We start from the raw sequence: 22,053 nt of genomic DNA, 5'->3' as shown, positions 1-22,053 counted from the left end.
AAATAATTAAATAATTTAAAAATATAATTTATAAACCAAAATACACAAAATAAAAGAATTACTAGAATAATTTTTATCCAAAAAATTAAAATTATCCGAAAATCCAAATATTTATCCACTCCGGCGGTGTCGAAAAAAATCATTGTCAATGGCACTAACGTAAATTTACTAAAAAGCGAGGGTGTAATAGTGATTTCAGGACCCGGTACGGAAGACCCTACTTCCACCGGGTCGGAGTAAAAGTCGTTTAATAGCTAAAGTTATCCGATAAATACGGTTTCTCTCTCGTTTTCTCGCTGCGACTCTCTTCTTCTCCCTCCTCCTCCTCGATTCTCCATTTTCAGATTAAAACACACAAAACAAGAAATCTAAAAGTTAACGAAGAGAGAATCTAACAATGGCGGATCAGCTCACCGACGATCAGATCTCCGAGTTCAAGGAAGCCTTCAGCTTATTCGACAAAGATGGTGACGGTACGTTCTCGTGAACGCATAGGATTTTGCTAAACATGTGATCGATCATCTCGCTTCAGCTGGTTTGGTTATTGATCTTATATCGATGTAGATGTTACGGATCTGCGATTCGTGAATCTCTAGGTTGTTCCTTTAGATTCTCGTTATCTTTCTGGATTCAATCGTGCTGTGGTGAATTTAAGTTTTGATGATGGAATTTTAAATCTGCTATGAACTTAGTTAAATTGAAAAAAAAATAAAAAAATAAAGAGAATTTTGGATCTAACTTTATAGAGAGAGACGACGTCGTTTTATAGTGAACGATGAGCAATCATTTTGGTTGGCTTGCAGGTTGCATCACCACCAAGGAGCTGGGAACTGTGATGCGTTCTCTCGGACAGAACCCAACCGAAGCTGAGCTCCAAGACATGATCAATGAAGTTGACGCTGACGGTAACGGCACCATTGATTTCCCCGAGTTCTTGAACCTCATGGCTCGTAAGATGAAGGACACTGACTCCGAGGAAGAGCTCAAGGAAGCGTTCCGGGTCTTTGACAAGGACCAGAACGGTTTTATCTCGGCTGCTGAGCTCCGTCATGTGATGACAAACTTAGGCGAGAAGCTTACCGATGAAGAGGTTGATGAGATGATCAAGGAAGCTGATGTTGATGGTGATGGTCAGATTAACTATGAGGAGTTTGTTAAGGTCATGATGGCTAAGTGATGTGGTTTTGGTTTCCCTCTCTCTCTCTCTTACTATTATGTAATTCTTATATTTACTTTATGTATGTTCTTAAATTTTTATTCATGGGACTCTCGGTTCTGTTTTCTGGTTGTTTAAGACCAAATGCTATCTCTTTTATGCTTTGCGTCTGAAGTCTTGCTTTTGTTTTGTTTTTTCTTGCAAGTTCTTGTGTAACTTCGTCTAGTTTCGTGGTTTCTTATTAATTCTAGTAAAGCATTGTATGAGAAGTTGAATACATACATTGCTTGAGAACCACTAGTGTAATGGAACGTAGGAGCATGTCTACAAGCACTAGCTTTCTTTCACTACATATAATGTAATGTCCCAGTAGGAGCATGTCTACAGTTCGACATAAGATAATGGTTCAGACATGATATTACACGAAAGAGAGAGGTCATGGAATGCAGAAGCTTACCACTAATTAGATGGATCATCAACTGAAACCAAGTTTATTGCTGAAAACCGACTGTTCTTAATTCAGATCGGTTTGGCATGATAAACCGGTTCGCTCAGGCGTTGTTGTGCGGCAAACTTTACGTGTCAAGAGCTCGAGGCAGTCTTTTAATGGCCGGCAAAGCCGGAAAGCACTATCTGAGCCATCTCTTCTTCTTCTTTTTTTCACTCTTGAACACTTAACATGGCGACAATGAGCAAACCTCAGAGGACAAAACCCACTTCGAGATCTCAGCGTCTTGTTCTGCTATGCATAGTTATCTTCGCATCTCTCCTCCTCCTCTCCTCAGTGATCTCTACCGGGAAACTGGGTTTACCGTATCAACAAACTCTAATCGACTATTTCGTGAGATCTTCTCGGGGGAAGAGAGAGCACACTCTTTCAGAGAAGTACCTGTATTGGGGAAACAGAATCGATTGTCCTGGCAAAAACTGCGAGACATGTGCAGGCTTGGGTCATCAAGAATCTAGCCTAAGGTGTGCACTTGAAGAAGCAATGTTTCTTAACAGGTAACTGATGACTAAGACCTCTCTGGTTTATGACAAGAGGTCTAATGAGATTTTGATTTACAGGACCTTTGTAATGCCTTCTGGAATGTGCATTAATCCAATACATAATAAGAAAGGTATACTGAATCGCTCTGATAACAAAACTACAGAGGAAGGGTTAGTTCTCTGAATGCATTTTCATTTTTTAGTATTTGTATCTTTAAATGGAAATGTCACATTTGGATTTTTTTTCTTAGTTGGGTAGGGAGCTCATGTGCAATGGACTCCTTGTATGATATTGATCTCATATCTGAGAAGGTGCCTGTGATATTGGATGACTCCAAAACATGGCATCTTGTTCTATCCACAAGTATGAAGTTGGAAGAAAGAGGGATTGCGCATGTTTATGGAGTTAGTCGCCATAGGCTAACAGAGAGTCACTACTCGAATCTTTTGATCATTAACCGAACCGCAAGTCCTCTTGCATGGTAGTAATCAATGATTAAGCTGCTTGAAGCTATTTGTAGTCCCCTTTTAACTCCTTTTGAGATTGTTGATAACTTGGGTTTAGGTTCGTTGAGTGCAAAGATAGAGGCAATCGTAGTGCCGTCATGCTTCCTTATTCGTTTCTCCCTAATATGGCAGCTGCAAATTTGAGAAACGCCGCAGAAAAGGTATTGTGGCTTACTACTCTGCATTTTGAGGTGGAAGCCTTTTAAGGTTGAGTAAGTAATTGGTGTTGTTGCAGATCAAAGCACAGCTCGGTGATTATGATGCCATACACGTTCGCCGTGGGGACAAACTGAAAACCAGAAAAGACAGGTTTGGTGTTGAAAGGATTCAGTTCCCTCATCTAGACAGAGATACACGACCGGAGTTCATCCTCCACAGGATAGAGAAGCTGATTCCACCAGGGAGGACTCTTTATATTGGTTCTAATGAGAGAACTCCTGGATTCTTCTCTCCTCTCGCCGTCAGGTAAAGATACTCAGTTCTTAGATGTTCTGATTTCAAATAGGTAGAACGAACATTAACACTCACTTGTGGATTCTTATACGGCAGGTACAAACTGGCGTACTCGTCAAATTTTAGCGAGATTCTTGATCCTACAATCAAGAATAATTACCAGTTGTTCATGGTGGAGAGACTGGTAATGATGGGAGCCAGAACATACTTCAAAACGTTTAGAGAGTATGAAACGGATCTCACCTTGACTGATGATCCCAAAAAGAACAAGAACTGGGAGATACCTGTGTATACCATGGATGAAAGGAAAGAAGCAGCAAGCTAAAGTGTGTTGTGCACAAACACTCACTGCCGTTTTCAGGTGGTTATTGTATAGAATGTGTTCTGTTATAACAGATGTAATAAGATTTGTAATGTTTTCGATGTTTCAAATAGATCAAACTTCTTGAAGTGTTTCTCTTAACCCGCAAATCTGTGCTACATAAGCCTATGCAACTCATTCTAAACTAAAAATGGAAAGGGAGAAAGTTGCTAAGGTCTTTAGTCTGATCATATACAGTGAGACATGTTGGCTCCAAGCCTCCAAGGTTGGTCCAAGAGCAATAAAGGAACTCCCCTTCCCATTCAGAGAAAGACTCCTTTTGAATTAATGAGATTGTGCTTCAAGAAGGATGTTTGTGGCGGCGTTGACATCATTTCTGGCGTGCACGAGGGCCTGTCTTGCTGCGTTTCTGTCAAAACCCATTGATACCAATGTAGCTATGGCTTCTTCCGATGGCTCCACACTTGACGCCATCGGTGCTGGCTGAGATCTCTGTAAACAAAGAGGAGTTTGAGATAACATTAAAGAGTTGGCTAACAAAACAGATGTTACTGAGAAAAGAAAGGAGCCTTGCCTCTGCTCGGCGAACTGTGTTTGGTGATATAGTCCCAACGATGTTCCTGCTTGGTGTTGGAGGAGAAGAGCTACTGAAGGACGGCAAAGAAAGCCGGGAAAAGAACGAAGCAACAAACTCGGGGAACTGTGATGCATTCACACATAGAAAAAGTTACTCGCGGCATTGGATAACTATTTTAAAGAAGCTGATGGTTAAGACAGACAGAGAGAAAAATAATGAAGTGTTTGTTTCTACGAAGAGATTAGAAAGGTAGAACCTTGGCCTTTCGGATGCCGAGGATGTTCAAACGATACAATGAACCAGCAATTATGCCGCAAACTCCAGGAATGATGGATCTTTTCCAAGAAGATAGAAGAAGCTACAAAATAAATAAGAAACGAGAAGATTATCTAAGACTAAGGACACAACAAGACTCATACACTGAAACCTATAGTGTTGTTATTTACCTGGAGTCCTGCAAGATATATAAATGACTTATCGGAGAAGTTGACACCAAATACACGAAACCTTGTTGAAACTGGGATGTCCAAGTAGAAGGGTATAAACGAAGCAAATATCAGGCCGTATGGTCCAGAGGTCAGTAAATTTTCTGTGGTATCTGTCATAAGAAACAACACATAGTTACCATAATAAATATATACAAGGTACATCATATTCCTTAGTGAAGTGAAGTTTTGCAAAATGTATTAAATCCAAAGCAGAAGCGACCCGTCAAACACACATAAATCCAAATCATGGAACAGGTGAATATCCAGTAAAAGATGTTCATGATAGTTATAATATTGATCACTGAAACCAATAATGAGCATCACAGTATCTAAATCTAAAATAATTCATCTGCTCTCATACAGAGCACCACAATCCTTAACTAGTAACCCGAATTGTTGCAAATCCTAACTAGTAAAGAGGCAGACTTAGGCTGTCTTGAAACAGAATGAAGGGTACCTTTAAGCAGTGATAACAAAGTGACCTCTAGTAGAAGAGATAAAGTCCCTGAGAACAAGATAAACACCTGCAGCAGGAATGACAATTTATTTGCAACTTTCGCAAGCAACAAAAAAACTAGTGAAACTTCGAAAGGCATTAGGATATAACTCTACCTAAAAAAAAAAAAGAGAGCCTAGCAACAAGTCTCCACTTACCGAGTACTTATTTGAGCCAATCTGTCTCTCAAAAAACTCGAAAGTAGTATAGCAAATACAACCCGAACATCAATTCAGGTGTGGAGGAGAAGACAAAACTCGACGTGATTAGCTTCCATATCCGAAACTTCTCAAAGATATCCTGCAAATTTTTAAAAAGCTTGTAAATCCACATTGTACTAATAAGATATCGGATTCTCATACAGCTGCATCATAAACGTGAAAGCTAGAATCACACATCTTTTCAGATGCTAGGTCACTGGCATACACAAACAGATGATCAGATTGCAAGCTATCAAACTCCTCAAACACTTGAGCACCATACAGCTTTATAACTGCTAATGGTGCGATTCCAAGATTGTGCAGATGAATGCTTACGAACTACATTGGCTAAACTTAGTCTACTTTTGATAATTCTAAAGTAAAATCCATACAGCAAGCAAATGCGAGTACCTGGTAAGACAAACCGAGCTTGGAGGAACGGCCCTGGATCCCGAAGAGCACGGTGAACAGAGCGCTCGTGATGACGAAGGCTTTCGTTACCGGAGCATTATCTGCAAACTCCACAAAAATCACGAGTGTGAGAAGAAACTGATCAAGCGAAATGAGGACGGTGGTTGCGATACGTACGGAAACCGGAGGGACCGCCGTTCATCTTCGCCGGGAGAAGAAGAGAAGGCGACGGAGAAACAATCGGTAAGTGAATTCGTCACGAGTCGATCTCGGACGAGATCGGGGGCAACAACGACCTTTTAATCTCTTCTGAGAAGGATGCAAGTTTGCAGAAATTCAATTCAATGATTCCAATTATAACATTATTTCGTTTTGGGCTAATTAAATAATTATTTTTATTTTGATGTATCTATCTTATTAAAACTCAATTACAAAATTGGAGTGTTTGGAGACTTGAATAGGACTTTTAAAAATTTGGAGTGTTTGGAAACATGGATTGCAGTCTTTTAAAAAAAAATATTTTTGTTTGAAAACAAGGATAGTAGTATTAAGAAAAAAAAGTAATGGGCTTATGTTTTTTTAAAAAATTGAAAGTTATCTAGGCCACTTTTAAAATATACCAAAATGGGTCAATCTAATTCCCTAAAAAAAATTTTTCTAAACTAACCATAAAACAAAATTTAAACTTTATATACATATTTCAAATCAAAATAATAATTCAAATTTGATTTATATCAAAAATTGATTCAAAAATATACATATATTCAAAAATGGATTTTTACTAAACTATTTTTCAATAACCATTATAAAAAAATATTGTCAATATATATAAGAAAAATATAATACAAAGCCCAATTTGAAATACCAACTCAAATTATGGTTTTCATATTTCATATTAAGTTTTAAAAATATAATATATGTAATTATTTATATGATGGTATGTATAAAATACTATTAATTATATGATTACTTATATGATGGTACATATAAAATACGATTAATTATATGATGATAAAATACGATATATAATAATGACTAGGGATGGGCTTTTGGATACCCATACGGGTTTAGTTCTGATCGGTTTGTATTTTGAGTTTTCGGGGTCAAAGATTTCAGCCTTATTAGAATGTTTCTAAATTTTGGTTTGAGTTCGATTTGGATCTTTGCGGGTTTGGTTTGGGTTTGGATAACTAATTTAAATTATTTTTAAAGTCTTAAATCATTATATATTTTAAATTTCTCAAAATGTATAAATAAAATAATATATTACGTATAAATTTGAATAACATATGTCATAATACTTAAGCTTAACATATCAATTGGCTTGATTTAAAATTTTGGATACGAAATCAATAATTATTTTAAGTATTTTTGGTGATTTGAGTATACTTTAACTATTTCAAATATTTACTTTTGACTATCTATATATATTTTCAAGTATTTAAACCAATTTAAAAGTATCATTTTTGATGTTTTATATACGTTAAATCTAAAAATAATTAATATATATAAGTATATAAATCTATTTTTAGATAAATTCGGATATCCAAATACTTCGGTTCGGATCAGATTCGGTTCTCTAAATAACAAAATTTTGAATAATTAGAATATTTAATCAATTTATGTTTGGGTTTGGTACTATATCTTTGGATCGGTATCAGTTATGTTCCTCGGATTCATTTTTCCAAATCCTAATAATTACATGAAAAACAAATATCAACATATTTTTCAAAATATACACCCGTGCGCCTGCGCGGGTCAAAATCTAGTAGTTGTTATAGAACGGTCCAGAACAGAAGCTTTTCTATAGGGTTGGGCGACTTTGGCCCGGTGCTATAAATCAATAATTTAAAACAAAATTGTGATGAAGAAATTAATTGTATTACAAAATAACTTCTTTCTTTTAACCAACAAAATAACTTCTATTTTATCAACAATTTCTACAGCTATTTATTATTTTTGTTGGAAAATTAATTTTACAGAATATTAGAGAGAGTTCATATATATTTTCAATTTAAACATTATCAGACATCTCGTAAACTATATTGATCTCAACTATAAATTAACCAAAGAGCATCTCCAAAAGTAACTCTATTTTGAAGTTTCCAAAACTATATCTTTGAAGTTTAAATGTGTTATTCTCCAAAAGTAAAACTCAACTTCAGAACTATTTATATTTTATAATATGGTCTTTATATTTGTCATAACAAATTTAAATTCATAAAACTTTTATAAATAACTAGCACATATATAAACATATTACAATAATATTAATTAATAAAATATTAAGTTCAAATATAAAAAAAATAAATAAAAATAACTTAATTAATATTAAAATTCAAACAAAATATCATATTATTTCATAAAATGATTTTCGTAATGCATATATGATCTATTAGTGCATTTTGAAGTAAAAATAGCTCTCCTCATTTTTACTTTGTAGATTATGAGCTAAAAGTTGTTGAAATCGGGTAATATTGATACTTGTAAATACATTAGATCGGAATAAGAAAGTAAAAGAAAAACATAAAAATATTGCTAAAACACTAATTTCTATAATATTAATACTCGTGAATATTTTCGATATGAACAAAAAAAAATTGTATGAAAAAGACATCAAAAGCAACAACAACAACCATCTTAAATTACACAAAAGAATTTGGACAATATTTGAAAAAATTAAAGGTTCCGGATCAACCTTAACTGACTATTAGTGTTGTTGTAAAATTTAAATTTGTGTAATAGTTATGTCTTCATGTGATTTTTTAAAATAATGTTGTTAAGTTTTTTTGTATATTATTGTTGTCCAAATCTAGTTTAAAATATTTTAAATCTTATTTTGAAGTTTTATTTAATTTTATGTGTAAAATTTTAAATCTGTAAACAAAATTTAAAATATTTATGAGATATAATTTTTTTAAGTATTAAAACAATAAACGAAAAAATATTTATGAATCATAAAAGTGATGCGTGATTGCATGGACCAAAATACAAATAAAAATATGAAACTTTAAATTTTTGAATAATGAAACTTTATATTTGAAATTTCACTCTTCAAAACTTCAAATTTGATGTTTCGTTTTGAAGCGCAAAAAATTTCATATTTGAAGTTATAGAGAGTCTTTTAGAGATACTCTAACAAAAAAACTACAGGTCGGAATCAAAATCAAATTCAAGCTCGAGTGGTCTCAAACATGGTTTACCAAACGTTATTCTTACACACATGGAGTTCACCACCGTTATTAAGGGCTTTGACATGAGTAGTAGTAGATTACAAAAAGGAGATGCCACAAGAGTCTTTAGATAGACAAAAAGACGTGAGTATGATGATAATTTATCAAACATGTTCAAAGACCTAACCCCACCGTACGTCCGTCTCTCCTCCTTAATCCTGCTGTGTACTGTTTCTCTAGATCCTTCTGCAACTCGTTCTGCTTCTCGACTTGGACTTCGCTCGGGTTCTGCTCTTGGTTTACTACACTCCCTCCTTTCACACCCTACAATGATGCACCAACGCAACCTCAGACTCTGAGAAATGTGTTAGTATTACTCCTTATACACAAATCAATTAGTTTTTATAATATGACAGTAGGCTAAGCAAATTTGGATGATGATCATTAGCTATATAGAAAAAATCAAATGAAGTAAAGATGAGATTTACCATAAGTTTGTTGAACTTTTCTTGTCGTTCTCGGTCACCAACTAGTGCACTATCCCAACGATGAGCAGGCTGGTTCGAAGGAGAAAAAAATACAACAAAGTGGGTTTATCTCACTATATAAGTAGATTAGCATATTCATGAGTCAATAGGATACCTCTTCTGTAGCTGTGCTTTTCTTCTTTCCCCACAGTAACTTCTTCTTTTGGTCTGTGGTCAGGTAACCCGTTCCAACAAGGTTTTTATTCACTAGATTCACCACCAAAGGAAACAGTTAGGCAAGAGCTAAGTAATAGCAGACGCGACTAGACTAGACTTTTGTGTAACCATCTTCAACAGGAACAATATGTTTCAAGATAAAAGCATGAGTCCCCTCAAATGTTTAGATGGCAAGATCATATCATTAGCTGAACTAGATCAACAGAAGAAGAAAATGGAGTTTCTGAGCTCACCTAATTCAGCAGCCTGCATAGCTGCGACTTTTGCAGCATCGACATCACCAGAAGGCTCAGCTCCTTTCGAATGAGATTGCAATGACAAATCCTGATTCCCTGAACCGAGGGCTGGCTTAAACCTCGATGTATGTTTCTCTTCTGCTGCATTACTATAACTTAGAGCATGGAGCTACAAACCACAGAACTCGAAAAAAAAAAGAGAAATGAAAAAGTCTTACCATTAGTATTGCCATGGGTAAACTTTTCTGAAACGAACCCCTTCAGTTTCTTGGAATGAGCATCTCGGTTCTCAGTACTTGCACCATCAGGACGATCTCTAGGGGATTTAGCATGAACATCCTTCTCCTTGTTATCAAGGTCCTCATGTGCCTTTTCATCACGGGATTGGCGGGAACCTCGTTTCACATAATCCTTCTCTTTATCCTCCGCCCTGGAGTCTGCGTGTTTCCTACGGGAATGTCTGTCTGAATCATTTCTTGACCTGTTATGTTCATTATCTGATCTTCTATGGTCACTTCTTGAGTCCCGGCTCGATCTAGCTCCATCCCTCTCATGATGTCTGTTGTACTCATCGCGCTTAGATCGGTAGTGATGATCATCATCCCTAGAGTGCCTATCAATACCACCTCTACCATAACGACGACTGCGATCATCTGATTCCCCTCTATCTTCTCTCCTGGCATGAGAAACTTTCCCAACATCTGCCCTAGAAAGCTTAGGGATCTGATCACGTTCAGGACTTCCTATACAGAACAAGAATCCATAGTTGTAAACTCAGCTATGGATAGGAGACTAATGAAGTCGAAAGCCACTAAGATGCACACAATACATGATCAATCAAATAACACGAAGACCTATTCATAGACTAACCATCAGATGAGGAAGAGCCATCGTCAGCTAAAGCTCGGCGGCGATACTTTCTGCCAGAGCCGTCGCTGGAAGGCTTTTTAAAAGCGGCACCGCCCTCATGCGGCGGTGAGTTCAGTTCGGTGTCCATGTAAGCTTCACAACTAACAAAAAAAAATTTATCAGATTCCAGAAATCAACGTAAGCAAATGTAATCATAATCGAAACTCGAAAGGAAGTTAGCTCACCTTCGCGAAATTTCTATCACTCGTGGAGTTCTCCAGCAAAATCACGAGATGAGGAGATCGAATCGGGAAACGAAGAAGATGAGCTGATCAAAGGATTTAGGATGATTGGACAAATCTTCAATTCATCTATTCTCTATGCGTCTCTACGAAATATCCAATTCATTTTTCTGGAAAAAAAAGCGAAAAAGTTAGGGTTCGATGAAGAAGATATTATTTCTCTATCGATGAGAGGGGGGAGGCTTAGTGGACCACGAAAAGCCCAGTTATTAGTATAAGGGTTTTGGTTTTTTTAGGGCATATGGGCTGACTTTCGGAGACGAAAGTTTTGTTATCAAATAACTAAGTTTTTTCTTGCTCATCGACTGAAGTAAATCGTCTTTTCACATTTTCAGCTTAAGACAAACCGGCGTGGTTACAGGGCGCAGGTCCTACGCTTATGCTGGTGATGTATTAATGGCTTATGGGTTAATTTGCTAAATGACTATATTAGAAAAAATATTAGTTTTATAATAGGGAGGGTAGAGAGAGATATGTAGAGAAAGGAGAAGAGAAGGGGGGTAATATGGTTAGTTGGTGAAATATATAATTTTTTTTGTTATATGCTCAAATTTTCCTTGTTTTATAACTTCCAATTTTTTTTTAAAGTTACATATATATAACCCCAAATTTATAGAAGAAGATTTATATGAAATTTTACTAAATTGTTTATAACCTTTCAAAATCTCTTAACGGCCATGCTTTATACACAAGAGACCAATAATAATAATAGAAGAAATCTTTGGCCATATTTTCGATTTGAAGTGTGGATAACCAGTGGTGGAGCTAGCTTAGTGGCATGCGGGTCAAATGACCCATGTGATTTTGTAAAAAAAATTATATGTATTTTTAAAAATTTAGAGAATTAAGCTTGCTGACCTTTGTAAAATACAAGTGTTATGAGTTTGGCTTATGTAAAATAATTTTCTCCTTCCGCCACTGAGGATAACCTAGCTTTTGCACTGGTTAATTTTCGGTTAGAGGTGCTTTTCATAACACTGTCTTGTTTAAATATTCACACACCGATATTTATTGTCTAACGGAGGAGGAGGGATGGAGTAATAATCAGATTTAGATACACTTACTGTAACTCTGATTCTCTTTCATAGGCCTTTTAGTATTCGACATGCTTGCATTGGACCGACATGATAAATCTTTCAACAATATAATTTTTTTTTTTTTTTGATAAAATCTTTCAACAATATAAATTGTCACATAACTAACATTTGTCTATCCAATGTCATTGCCAAAGAACTTTATATATGAGCTAACACACAACTATGAAATTCTTTTTCTTGGATCATGTATACAATGGATAGATTTTATTTTGGTAAAATAAAATTGAGGGGGTGTTGCATAACACAATCGGTATTTTATATTATATGGTCAAAGACTAATTATTTTTTGGGATATATATTTGTAAAACTTTGCCCATACTCCGTGCCCGAAGTTTTCAACTGTTCTAAATTACGTCATAACGATCGCGTATGCATGGTTGTAATAATAATGCTAATATAGTACGATGTTGATTTTAAGAAATTCAACTTTGTTCCACCAGTTTCTGCAACTTTCTTAAGAAAATCTACGTTGAATGGGGACACTTTTCTATTATCCTTTTGTAAATTTGATTTAATCCAACTTACACCCCTTTTTTTTTTTGTGAAACATCCAACTTACACCTAGCGGGAAAGAAAAAGAACTATAACACCATTTTTCCACAAGGAACACAAAAGTCTTTTGGGACGTTTACTTGGAAGTCAACACACGTGCTCACTGCCCTCTCAGAATTCACCACGTATAGTATCCAGAGATATTTTATTACAAGTTTTATAAGACCCATGAATTAATGCTTTTTTTTTCTTTTTTATTGAGAAAGGACCCATGAATTAAAGTTAGTTCAGCACTTCAACCAATTCTACAAAAGGTAATATCACTTTGAGTCTTCTGTAGATTAGGCTATAACTAAAATTATCTATGTCAAACTTAAGATTGAAAAGACTTATGAGGTTAAGCTCCAATACATTCGAATTTCTTATTTGTTATGAAAATATATAAATACTTACTTTATATTCTGGAGAACTATAAATACATTGAAAGAATAAACAATATGGAGTTGGATTATGTAACTAAAATAAATAAATATGAGGAGAAAATGATTACTAATTTATTAATTACTAATTAATTACTAATTAAATGACTGTGGAGAAAATAAATAAAATATGAGGAAGAAAATATATATTCGTGGTACTCTCACAACTTTATTCGACAAAGAGATAAGTAGGTAATTAATAAATTATCAGGAGAACTGGAAAGATGGCTCTACATACACGTGACTTGACTTTCTTTCGAAGATCTTTAAAAGATGCTTATCATATCCTCTCGGAGCCTACTAATAAGTTCGTGACAAAAAAAAAGCCTACTAATAATAAGTAAGCTTTTGATAACTTTTCTTGTTCATGAGTCATGTATATTGACTTTTGAAAACTTCATCGATTTGTTTTCCTTATCATACAGATTTCCACCGTAATTTATACGCTAATTAAAGATTAATCACTCATGTATGGAGATTAAGGACCCACACTAATTAAAGATTTTGTTTCTAATTAGGACAGATTGATAGTGACTAATGAGACCACACTGCTGCTACTTGCTTTCTTCCCACTTGCCCACCTGGACCCCTCACACTTCTTTTTCTTAATTCGTTCGTACCATAATTAATATTTTCTTTATTTCAATATTTCATAATAATCCTATATTTCATAATATAAGATTTATAAATAGATAAACTATTGTCTCAAAAAGTAAGATATTAGAAATTGTTTAACCAATTATATTTTATATTCTTTTGATAATTGATTAGATTATTTTAAATTATATTTTAAAAAATGTTTTTGAAGAAAAGTGAATTTATTAATTTATACGATTTTAGGCAAAACATCATATTATATTATGAAAAAATGGATTATAATTAATAATTTTATCCATTTTAACGAAACTGGCAGATATTTTTGTTTATAATTGTACATTTAAAATATTTACTCATTCTTATCAAAACATTTGTATTCAGAAACACACAAACATACATTTCATTTTAACATAGCAATTTGCAATTAATACTTGGAAACATATATTTAAATTTTGAAAAGGGTTAACTAGATAATTAGAATACACACACTTGTATTCTTTTCTTTTCCCTTTTTGCTATGACATGGAATGCAAGATTAAAAAGACAAAGAAATATGTGCTTTATGTTTTATTGAAATATACACCTCACGGTTATTAACAAGTTAAGTACTCATAAAGCATAAGAGCGTCTCCAATAGAAAAAAAAAATCTCAATTTAGAAGCTCTCACAGTAATAAAATAGAATAAGGAAATATTGATTAACTCAATTTATCTTGGTTTAAAAAGCCTCCACTGGAAATGCTGTAAGGTGGATATTTATTTGTAAAAACAATCTGATAGGTGGCAAAATCTTAATTAAGTGTAATGTAGTTTCATGTGCTATTCAAACAAAATAATAATTTTAGTGTTATTTGTTTAATTTAAGCACACATGTGTTTCAAGTTACAAAGTATCACACTTAACTTGTTAACAAATCTTTCACTGCATCATCTGCATTTAACTATCTGCTATCTGTCAGCATATACGATGGTTAGAACCAGAGTACTATCCTATAGCTGTGTGTTATACAGTTGAAAGCGCAGAGCCTTTACACTAAAACATTTAAAACACAGTAATAGGTGGGGTGGGTTCCAAGTACAACAAAAGAAACCATTACGTGAAAAAAGATCAATGCAATGTATCACACAACCACCTGTCAAAAACTTAGAAATAATGGTGTCTCCTCTTCCCGAATCTGTTTGACTATTGAAGGGCAAACGAACCTGTACAAAATGAAAAAAAGTTACTCGAATCACGGATGAGGTGCTATTTTCCCCCAAAAAAATATCAAAATTTTCCACTATAATGACTGGTTGCGTGACGTCATCTCGAATGCTATACGGTGATGTCATAAAAGACGTCATTTTTCTTGTGAAAGTGGTATTCACGTGGAGGAGCTTCAACGATTAGCTCCATGAGCCGCCTCCTGATCGCCTTGGTCACCACTCAACTTCCCTTCATCGTTTGTCACTCATCACGCGACTATTTAAGCGCTTGGACACACGCTTCACTATCCAACTGTAGATACTTCGAGCTCCACCTATCCGAGGCCATGTAAGATACACGCGCCGTCATCCATTTCGTTTGTTTCCTTTTCTCCACAACCTCTCTTGCTTCGTTTCTCCTTCTCATTAACTTCCACGCTCCTTCCAAAAAGCCAAATTAAAAAATTAAAAAAATTAAAAAACGAAAAAATAAAAGGTTTATTATATATATGAAGCTAGAGATTAACTGAAAGGAGAAACAAAAGACATAAACTCATCTGTTTGTCCAAACAAACAAACAAAAAGACACAAACTCATCTAGATTCTCTCACCGGAAACACAACATGGACTCATCGACGTTTCTCACCGCCACAAGCTTAGACCAGGGAAAACCATTTCCGGTTTCGAGAAAACCATCAAAGCAAAAGAAGAAGACGGGTTCAGCCAACAAAGCCATCAAAGTGCGTTACATATCAAACCCCATGAAAGTCAAAACATGTGCTTCCAAGTTTAGAGAGCTCGTACAAGAGCTCACTGGCCAAGACGCCGTCGATCAACCGGAGCCCGTGTTCTCCCCCTCCACCGTCTCCGACCTCAGCCCTTCCCCGCCGCCGCCGGAGAATCTTGCGCCACGTGTTCTTGACCAGGAGCCGTTCGATGATCGGGTGTGTGAGTACTTTGAGCCGTTGGATGGTGAAGAGATGTTTTTGCCTCAGATGTCGGCAGGTTTTTCTGGATTTTTTTCTAATGGGTTTTACAATGTGAATGACTTTGGAAGAATCGATTCTGTGTGACGATCTTCAGAGTCTTTAGGGTTTTCATCAAGTACATATATAAAAATTATGAAATCCATACATGATTTAGCAAAAAATAAACTGATACATGGGTATATTAATTAGTAAGGTTTGTGAAGCAAATTATAAGAGTTAAGTCACTTGTAAAAAAATTAAATAGATCTTTTGATGTATTTTTTTTTGTTCAGTGCCTTTTCATCAAAACTTTGGTATGTACGACTACGAAGTAATTTTTTTAATTTAGTTATGAATCTACTGTGATCCATGATAAAAAATTAAGAACACAACCTTCCATTAATCTATATCTTCTAAACATTCACAAATCAGTCCAGTACTATATCACACTTTCACATTCATTGTACTGACCCCTTAAAGAGAGATGATTAAGATATGAAACAACTTTCAATAATTTTGTTACAAATGCTTGTGTTCGCTCATCAGTACTGTACCAGCTAATCTTAATGAATTTTCTAGATTTATCAACATTTTAATCACCAAGAATCCATCTGAAACAAAAAGTCAATATGTTGGGTGTTACATTCCAAGATCCTGTTGTCATGACCTGCATTATATTTTTTTTCTTCAAAATGTGATGTACGTACGTTAGAACTTTTATACCATTTTCGTGGCCATTGCTTCTTGTACAAAGCATACTTATAGGGTTCCTTTGAGCATAAGAAACGACTTTGGCTGTAATCAGAATAGCTTTCTTGCTTGACTTCCCTGGATAAATACACTTGGACGAGAGAACAACAGAGATATATAGATATAGAATCTGAAATTTATCTGTGTTACTTACATTAAGACAACACTCAAACTTAAATACTTATTTTACCTAACATAACCGAGAGTAATCGTTTGTAACTTCCAAAAACTGAACACAAAAACCAACAAGGCATGTTACAATTAACACGCACACCCATTACATACACACTTGAAACTTATATATAATTATTATAAGATATGACCAAAGTGTGTTTCAAAAAAAAAAGAGATATGACCACTCAATTATATATAAACGAATAAGATCAGTACAAACTTGCAGTTTAGTGTGCCTAATTAAACCACAAACCTTTGCTTCATTTCTGGAACTCACTTGACATAACTTCCTTGCTTATAATCTCTCCCTTTCGACAGCAGATTCTATATGTGTAGTATAACGAACGTTTCAAGGATAAATAAACTAGAGAATCGTCAAGGTGTCGAAGGAGATGGTGAGGTGTAGTAGTTCTTAATAAAAGTGATGTCACAAGGAGATGTGCTATTTATATCATATTTTCTCACACACAAAGCCCTCCATATCAGTAGCTTCTTTACTAAAAATGGCTATTTCTAATCTCTTAGCCACCATCAATGCCGTCAGTTTCTTCTCCGGCAAACCAGACCACTTCTTGGCTCGTCCATTGTCACAAACGACTCGAAGAATACAAACTTCTTGCTGTTATCGCGAGCCGTCGTTAAAACCTTGGACACCTATTACGATGTCTGAGGTTGAGACAGATACAAAGAGTGACAGTCACAGAGTTGGCATTTTTCGTTTCCTACAAGGGAAGAGCTATTTGATTACAGGTGCAACAGGGTTTCTTGCTAAAGGTAATAAAACCCTAAAAACAGAGTTTCGTCTTCCACAAGTAAACTGATATTTCGATTTGGAAACACATCGTATGTTGCAGTGTTGATTGAGAAATTGGTGAGAGCAAGTCCTGAGATTGGTAAGATATTTATTCTAATGAAAACTGAAGATCAAGAATCTGCTAACAAGAGACTATATGATGAGGTTCTATTTTATAGTCTCGTATCCTTGAGCTCTTTATCCACTTTTTTCTGTCTGTTTCTCCAGTTTCATATCATTGCTAATATATGCAGATCATAAGCTCGGATCTTTTCAGACTTATAAAGCAAACGCACGGGAGCTCTTACGAAGCTTTCATGAAAAGCAAGTTGATTCCAGTAGTTGGAGATATTGGAGAAGATAATCTTGGCATAAAATCTCAAATAGCTTGCAATATTAGCGATGAGATTGATGTCATCATAAGTTGTGCTGGTCGTACAACATTTGACGATAGGTTTTGTTTCACTGTTTCTTTTTCTTGCCAACAAAGTTTTGGTTTCTTAATTTTTCTTTTAGTCCAAACAAACCAAAACAGATATGACTCTGCTTTAAACGTCAATGCTCTTGGACCTGGTAGACTATAAGCTTCAGAAAGGGATGCAAGAAACTGAAACTTTTTCTCCATATTTCAACTGGTAAGAAGAGTCTATGTTTGGTCAAGAATGTTTCTTTAACGGGAAGTCTCACAAGCTGGCTTTCTTTTTTTATAGCTTATGTGACTGGTAATGAAGAAGGAACTATACTAGAGACTCCTCTCTGCATTGGAGAAAACATAACTTCTCACTTAAACATTGAAACCGAGATGAAAATAGCTTCAGAAGCTTTAAGAAAGTTCTATGGCAGAGAAGAAATCAAGAAACTGAAAGAACTTGGCATGGAAAGGTGATGATCAATGATAAAAAAAAACATTCACATGCTTATGTACTAATATCTTAAATTTTTTAAAATATTTTGACTAACCAGAGCTCAATATTATGGCTGGGAAAACACTTGCACATTCACAAAAGCTATGGGTGAGTGTGTAATTCACAACCAACGAGGAGATCTGCCTGTTGATCATAAGGCCTCGTGTTATAGAAAGCTCTTACACGGAACCTTTCCCTGGCTGGCTCCAAGGAAAAATAATAAGTAATTATTTATTTGAGAGAAAGTAGAGAGAGAAAAAGTAGATCTAAAGCTTGGGTCTGGCGAGCGGTCGGCGTGTGTGTGTGCGTGCTGTCGCCGGAGCCCCTAGAGATACTCTTAAGATGTGGGGTTTGCGCTTCTCCTTCGTCTCCTCTATCCCCTGCCTTGTCTGAGCTCTGGTTCAGGTCCCTTCCGCGGCAAATCTGTTTTTGGAGTAAAGACGCGGTTGTTATGAGGTGTGGCGCGGTGAAGCTAATCGTTTTTTAGTCAGCTGATGTTTCTTTTCCGGGAGAGGAGGCTCCTACAGCTCCGTCGCCGCTGGCTTTGTCTCCGGTAGGTGGACGCTTCTTTTGATCCGCCGTCGTCGGTTTTGTTTCCGGGGGGTGAAGGCTTTCTCAGTCTTGCGTCGCCGGCTTTAGTTGGTCTCAATTAGTTGGATCGGTTTTGGATCCCGTTGGTGCTTTGAGTGTGTTGCTTGGTTCGTGGTTTCAAGTGGTCCACGGCTTTGTTCTGTCGGATGAGCTCTCGATTGGATCGATGAAGCTCTCTGAAGGGAAGACAAAGCATGGAAGAGAAGAATTGGTTTCGATGGAGGCTTTTCGGTGTTTCTGAGCTCGAGGTTTGCGGTGGTGCAGCTCCGGCGATGTTTTGAGATGGTGGCGGTCAAGTCGAGACGGAAGAGACGCGTGTCGTGCTGATGGGGTCTTATCCTCCCACGCGTCCGGCTTCCTTGACGCGCAGGCCTACCGAAGTCGGACGGATCTGGTTTGGGCCTCAGGCCTGTCAACTTGTAGTTGTGACCCTTAGGGTTTGGGTTTGTTGTTGGGTTGTTTGTATGGTTGGATCTCAGGCCGTGTTTTGTTGGGTTTATCCCCGTTCTTAATATTAAAATAAAAACTTGACGAAAAAAAAAGAGTGCTCCAATAATACTGGCATATGGAAAAGACAGCTGACATGTGGGGAGATTATCAAATCTTCTTGTGACATTATTATACCTGTTGATATGGTAAATTTATCAGACCCACCATGCATGATAAACCAAACCGAATATGACATTCATTTAAGTTAACCGCAAAAGCTTTTTGTGAAAACCGATCAGACCCATGCATCGAACGCCAAGTGCCCAAGACCTTTTAATATAATAATGGCATGAATCAAGTTTAGTGAACTAAACCACTAAATAAACCGTTAAATTTAATCAAAACCAATTGGTTTCGATTACAATAACACACCGGTTCTCTGATAAACCTAACTGGTTTATCGTCTCTCTCTCTCTCTGTTTTCGTCCTCTGTTTCCTCAAAAGCTTGCACGATCTTCTCTGTTCTGTTTTTGATCGGACAGCTGCTATTATCATGGTCGGAACTCTTCTAGGCTTGCATGGACAATGGGCAGGAGACGAACTCGAGTGTTCTGATCACTACACAACTTAACTCCTTTCTCGTCTATCTGTTCATCAATTTCTTCACAAAAATTTCAACCTTTTCTTTTTGGGTTCATCACTGCTACGATTGTTGCTTCCAACTCGAAGAAACAGAAGAGCAAACCAAGTGGCACCAACTCTCTCTCTCTCTCTCTCTCTCTCTCTCTCTCTCTCTCTCTCTCTCTCTCTCTCTTCCTTTTGTTCCCTTTCTTGATTTCGCTGAACATATAGACATGAATGAATCAAGAAGAATCAGATTTGGTTTCTCATTTTTACCGGTAGCTTCAGATGATGGTGTGCCCAAGAAAGAAAAGAATCAGTGGCTTTGCAAAAGATCCAGATGAATCCAGCAGGATCACGCATTAAGTCTTTTGTGGTTTCACTACAAGAAAACATATTTTTTACGAGGGTAATATACGTTGTAACTTTGTCGTAAACGGGGTGTTACGACGAATGAACTTCGAAACACGTTTCGTCGTAAAACGCCCGTCGTAACCGACGTTTCGTCGTAAATGACTTGTTAAGTTTACGACGAAATATATTCTTCGTAAAGCGCAGGGCAGAGATTCGTCGTAAACGACACGTAAAATTTCGTGGTAAACTCCACGTAATGGATTCGATGTAAAGCACACGTAAACATTTTCGTTGTAACACCCTCGTAAATATTTCGATGTAAACTCCACGTAACATTTCGATGTAAAGACCACGTAAAAAACTTCGATGTAAAAGACTCGTAAATATTTTCGACGGTAATCAGTTGTAAATGTTTACGTCGAGCCTACATCGCCGTTTCGTTTTATAATATATTTTGAATATTGTTTTTAACCTCAAATATATATATATAAATTTGAATTTATTTAAAATTCAGAATTTTAAATAATTTTAATTTTAAAACGAAATATGAAAATAAAAAACATATATAAAAAAGCATTTAAAAGTCATAATATTTAAATTCATAATACAAACCGAAATATTAAAAAAACTACATATCATCGAAGTAGTCGGTGGGGTTGCTCGGCTGTTGACGGGTTGGATCGGACTCTTGGGGATCTCGTACTGGCAACCCAAGAGCGGCTCGTCTCTGACTCAACATTCTCTGCATAACCGGGTTTCCCACGGCCATCACGTCTAGCAAATCCTCAAGAGAGTCTAAACGAACCTGCTGGCTATCCATTCGAGCTTTCATCTGAGAAGTCTCTTCATCCCGTCTCGAAGTGTATGACGAAGTTGCCCTTGCAACTTGGTTAACAGAGCCTATACCGACTATTCGTCCCTTCTTTCTAGGAGCCAGCTATAAAATTAAAACATATATTAATATAGTTATTAAAAATAATGTAAACAAAATTTTTTAGTTGTACTACCTCTTCGAAGATTCTGTCGGCTTCTTCGGTGGACAATGTGACGGGTAATCCCTCGGGAGACTCCTGAGTTAGTTGCGTCTCCCGTTCTTCAATCCGAGTAGCCACTGCTTGAGCGAGTTTCTCAGATGCAGGATCCACAAAAACTCCGTCGGATGTGGCGTGAGTCATCTTGAATAGGTCATACAGAGATGGTAAGACTCCCCTCTTCTCCAACTACAAAAAAAAATATTAAAAATTATATTAATTGAATATTTTAAAATAAATATTTAAAAACAAAACTTACAACTTCTAGACGGATGCCTGCATGTGGTTTTTGGCCGGTTCTGTGAAGCATGGGCAAATTACCATCTTTATCCTTTGTTCTTCGAGAAGCCGAGCACGAATTGGCCTTTTTGATCGAAGAGGGGTGCTTCCAATAGGCGATGAGGCCATCCCACACATCCTTCGTGAGCTCAGTGGGCTTTCCCTCATACCCGTCGAGCTCCCACTTGTCCTTCCAATCGGAGACTGTGTTGCAGAGGCGGATCTTTGCTTTTGCAACGAATTCCGCCTTCACCATCTCGGTGATTCCCAAAGACCAATGCCACTTTTGCTGAAACACAAAAAATTTAAAAAAATTACAATTAATAATAATATTTAAAAAATATATACATATTTAAAAGTGAAAATTTAATTAAATTTAAAAATCTTACCGCAAATATTTTAAACCAAGTGATCTTAACGTGATTTGGAGTCTTGCTCCAGTTTGG

The 22,053-nt window shown here is 36.1% G+C and overlaps 5 protein-coding genes and 1 long non-coding RNA gene across 9 annotated transcripts; 3 read left to right on the top strand and 3 right to left on the bottom strand.

Annotated features, from left to right (window-relative positions):
• Positions 1 to 230: 230 nt before the first annotated feature.
• LOC106368061 (calmodulin-2) lies at positions 231 to 1,330 on the top strand. The gene is made up of 2 exons (XM_048741201.1): positions 231 to 473; positions 804 to 1,330. The coding sequence occupies exons 1-2, from the start codon at positions 398 to 400 to the stop codon at positions 1,175 to 1,177; spliced, it is 450 nt and encodes a 149-aa protein (XP_048597158.1). The 5' UTR covers positions 231 to 397; the 3' UTR covers positions 1,178 to 1,330.
• On the bottom strand, positions 1,008 to 20,394 carry LOC125578455. The gene is made up of 2 exons (XR_007316567.1): positions 20,082 to 20,394; positions 1,008 to 1,193 (listed from the first exon to the last, which is right to left on the bottom strand). It is a non-coding gene; the product is annotated as an uncharacterized LOC125578455 (long non-coding RNA).
• LOC106368059 lies at positions 1,795 to 3,569 on the top strand. The gene is made up of 6 exons (XM_013807936.3): positions 1,795 to 2,161; positions 2,225 to 2,317; positions 2,398 to 2,628; positions 2,712 to 2,814; positions 2,889 to 3,118; positions 3,203 to 3,569. Exons 1-6 carry the CDS (start codon positions 1,836 to 1,838, stop codon positions 3,429 to 3,431), a joined length of 1,212 nt encoding a protein of 403 aa, XP_013663390.2. The 5' UTR covers positions 1,795 to 1,835; the 3' UTR covers positions 3,432 to 3,569.
• LOC106368060 (rhomboid-like protein 20) lies at positions 3,509 to 6,010 on the bottom strand. The gene is given in 9 exon segments (XM_048741197.1): positions 3,509 to 3,920; positions 4,003 to 4,128; positions 4,262 to 4,363; positions 4,452 to 4,603; positions 4,951 to 5,017; positions 5,148 to 5,180; positions 5,182 to 5,289; positions 5,601 to 5,701; positions 5,778 to 6,010. Coding segments are annotated over 9 exon segments (882 nt in total). The 5' UTR covers positions 5,803 to 6,010; the 3' UTR covers positions 3,509 to 3,752.
• Positions 8,704 to 11,053, bottom strand: LOC106368063 (arginine/serine-rich coiled-coil protein 2). 4 transcript variants are annotated; one of them, XM_013807941.3, is made up of 7 exons: positions 10,808 to 11,053; positions 10,584 to 10,723; positions 9,932 to 10,456; positions 9,711 to 9,854; positions 9,416 to 9,507; positions 9,262 to 9,330; positions 8,704 to 9,128 (listed from the first exon to the last, which is right to left on the bottom strand). In XM_013807941.3, the coding sequence occupies exons 2-7, from the start codon at positions 10,708 to 10,710 to the stop codon at positions 8,748 to 8,750; spliced, it is 1,338 nt and encodes a 445-aa protein (XP_013663395.2). In that variant the 5' UTR covers positions 10,711 to 10,723; positions 10,808 to 11,053; the 3' UTR covers positions 8,704 to 8,747. The 4 variants fall into 4 exon arrangements, with proteins under 4 accessions (XP_013663395.2, XP_013663396.2, XP_013663397.2 ...); XM_013807942.3 differs by having other exon boundaries at positions 9,711 to 9,851; XM_013807943.3 differs by having other exon boundaries at positions 8,753 to 9,097; positions 10,808 to 11,052.
• On the top strand, positions 15,242 to 15,972 carry LOC106368064 (sigma factor binding protein 1, chloroplastic). Its single transcript, XM_013807945.3, has one exon. The coding sequence runs from the start codon at positions 15,336 to 15,338 to the stop codon at positions 15,783 to 15,785; it is 450 nt and encodes a 149-aa protein (XP_013663399.1). The 5' UTR covers positions 15,242 to 15,335; the 3' UTR covers positions 15,786 to 15,972.
• Positions 20,395 to 22,053: the final 1,659 nt, after the last annotated feature.

This window comes from Brassica napus, chromosome A9 (genome assembly GCF_020379485.1).
Source record: "Brassica napus cultivar Da-Ae chromosome A9, Da-Ae, whole genome shotgun sequence".
Classification (NCBI taxonomy): Eukaryota; Viridiplantae; Streptophyta; class Magnoliopsida; order Brassicales; family Brassicaceae; genus Brassica; species Brassica napus.
Note: the sequence above shows the minus strand (reverse complement) of the source record. Positions and strands in the feature narration are given on the sequence as shown.

Excerpts from the sequence above, each read along its gene's own strand:
- LOC106368061 (XM_048741201.1), top strand. The coding sequence starts at position 398 with ATGGCGGATCAGCTCACCGACGATCAGATCTCCGAGTTCAAGGAAGCC. Across the intron at positions 474-803 it reads ATTCGACAAAGATGGTGACG|GTTGCATCACCACCAAGGAG; the intron begins GTACGTTCTCGT and ends GTTGGCTTGCAG.
- LOC106368059 (XM_013807936.3), top strand. The coding sequence starts at position 1,836 with ATGGCGACAATGAGCAAACCTCAGAGGACAAAACCCACTTCGAGATCT. Across the intron at positions 2,629-2,711 it reads ACCGCAAGTCCTCTTGCATG|GTTCGTTGAGTGCAAAGATA; the intron begins GTAGTAATCAAT and ends ACTTGGGTTTAG. Across the intron at positions 3,119-3,202 it reads TTCTCTCCTCTCGCCGTCAG|GTACAAACTGGCGTACTCGT; the intron begins GTAAAGATACTC and ends CTTATACGGCAG.
- LOC106368063 (XM_013807941.3), bottom strand. The coding sequence starts at position 10,710 with ATGGACACCGAACTGAACTCACCGCCGCATGAGGGCGGTGCCGCTTTT. Across the intron at positions 9,855-9,931 it reads TACCCATGGCAATACTAATG|CAGAAGAGAAACATACATCG; the intron begins GTAAGACTTTTT and ends ATAGTAATGCAG. Across the intron at positions 9,129-9,261 it reads AAAAGTTCAACAAACTTATG|AGTCTGAGGTTGCGTTGGTG; the intron begins GTAAATCTCATC and ends CACATTTCTCAG.
- LOC106368064 (XM_013807945.3), top strand. The coding sequence starts at position 15,336 with ATGGACTCATCGACGTTTCTCACCGCCACAAGCTTAGACCAGGGAAAA.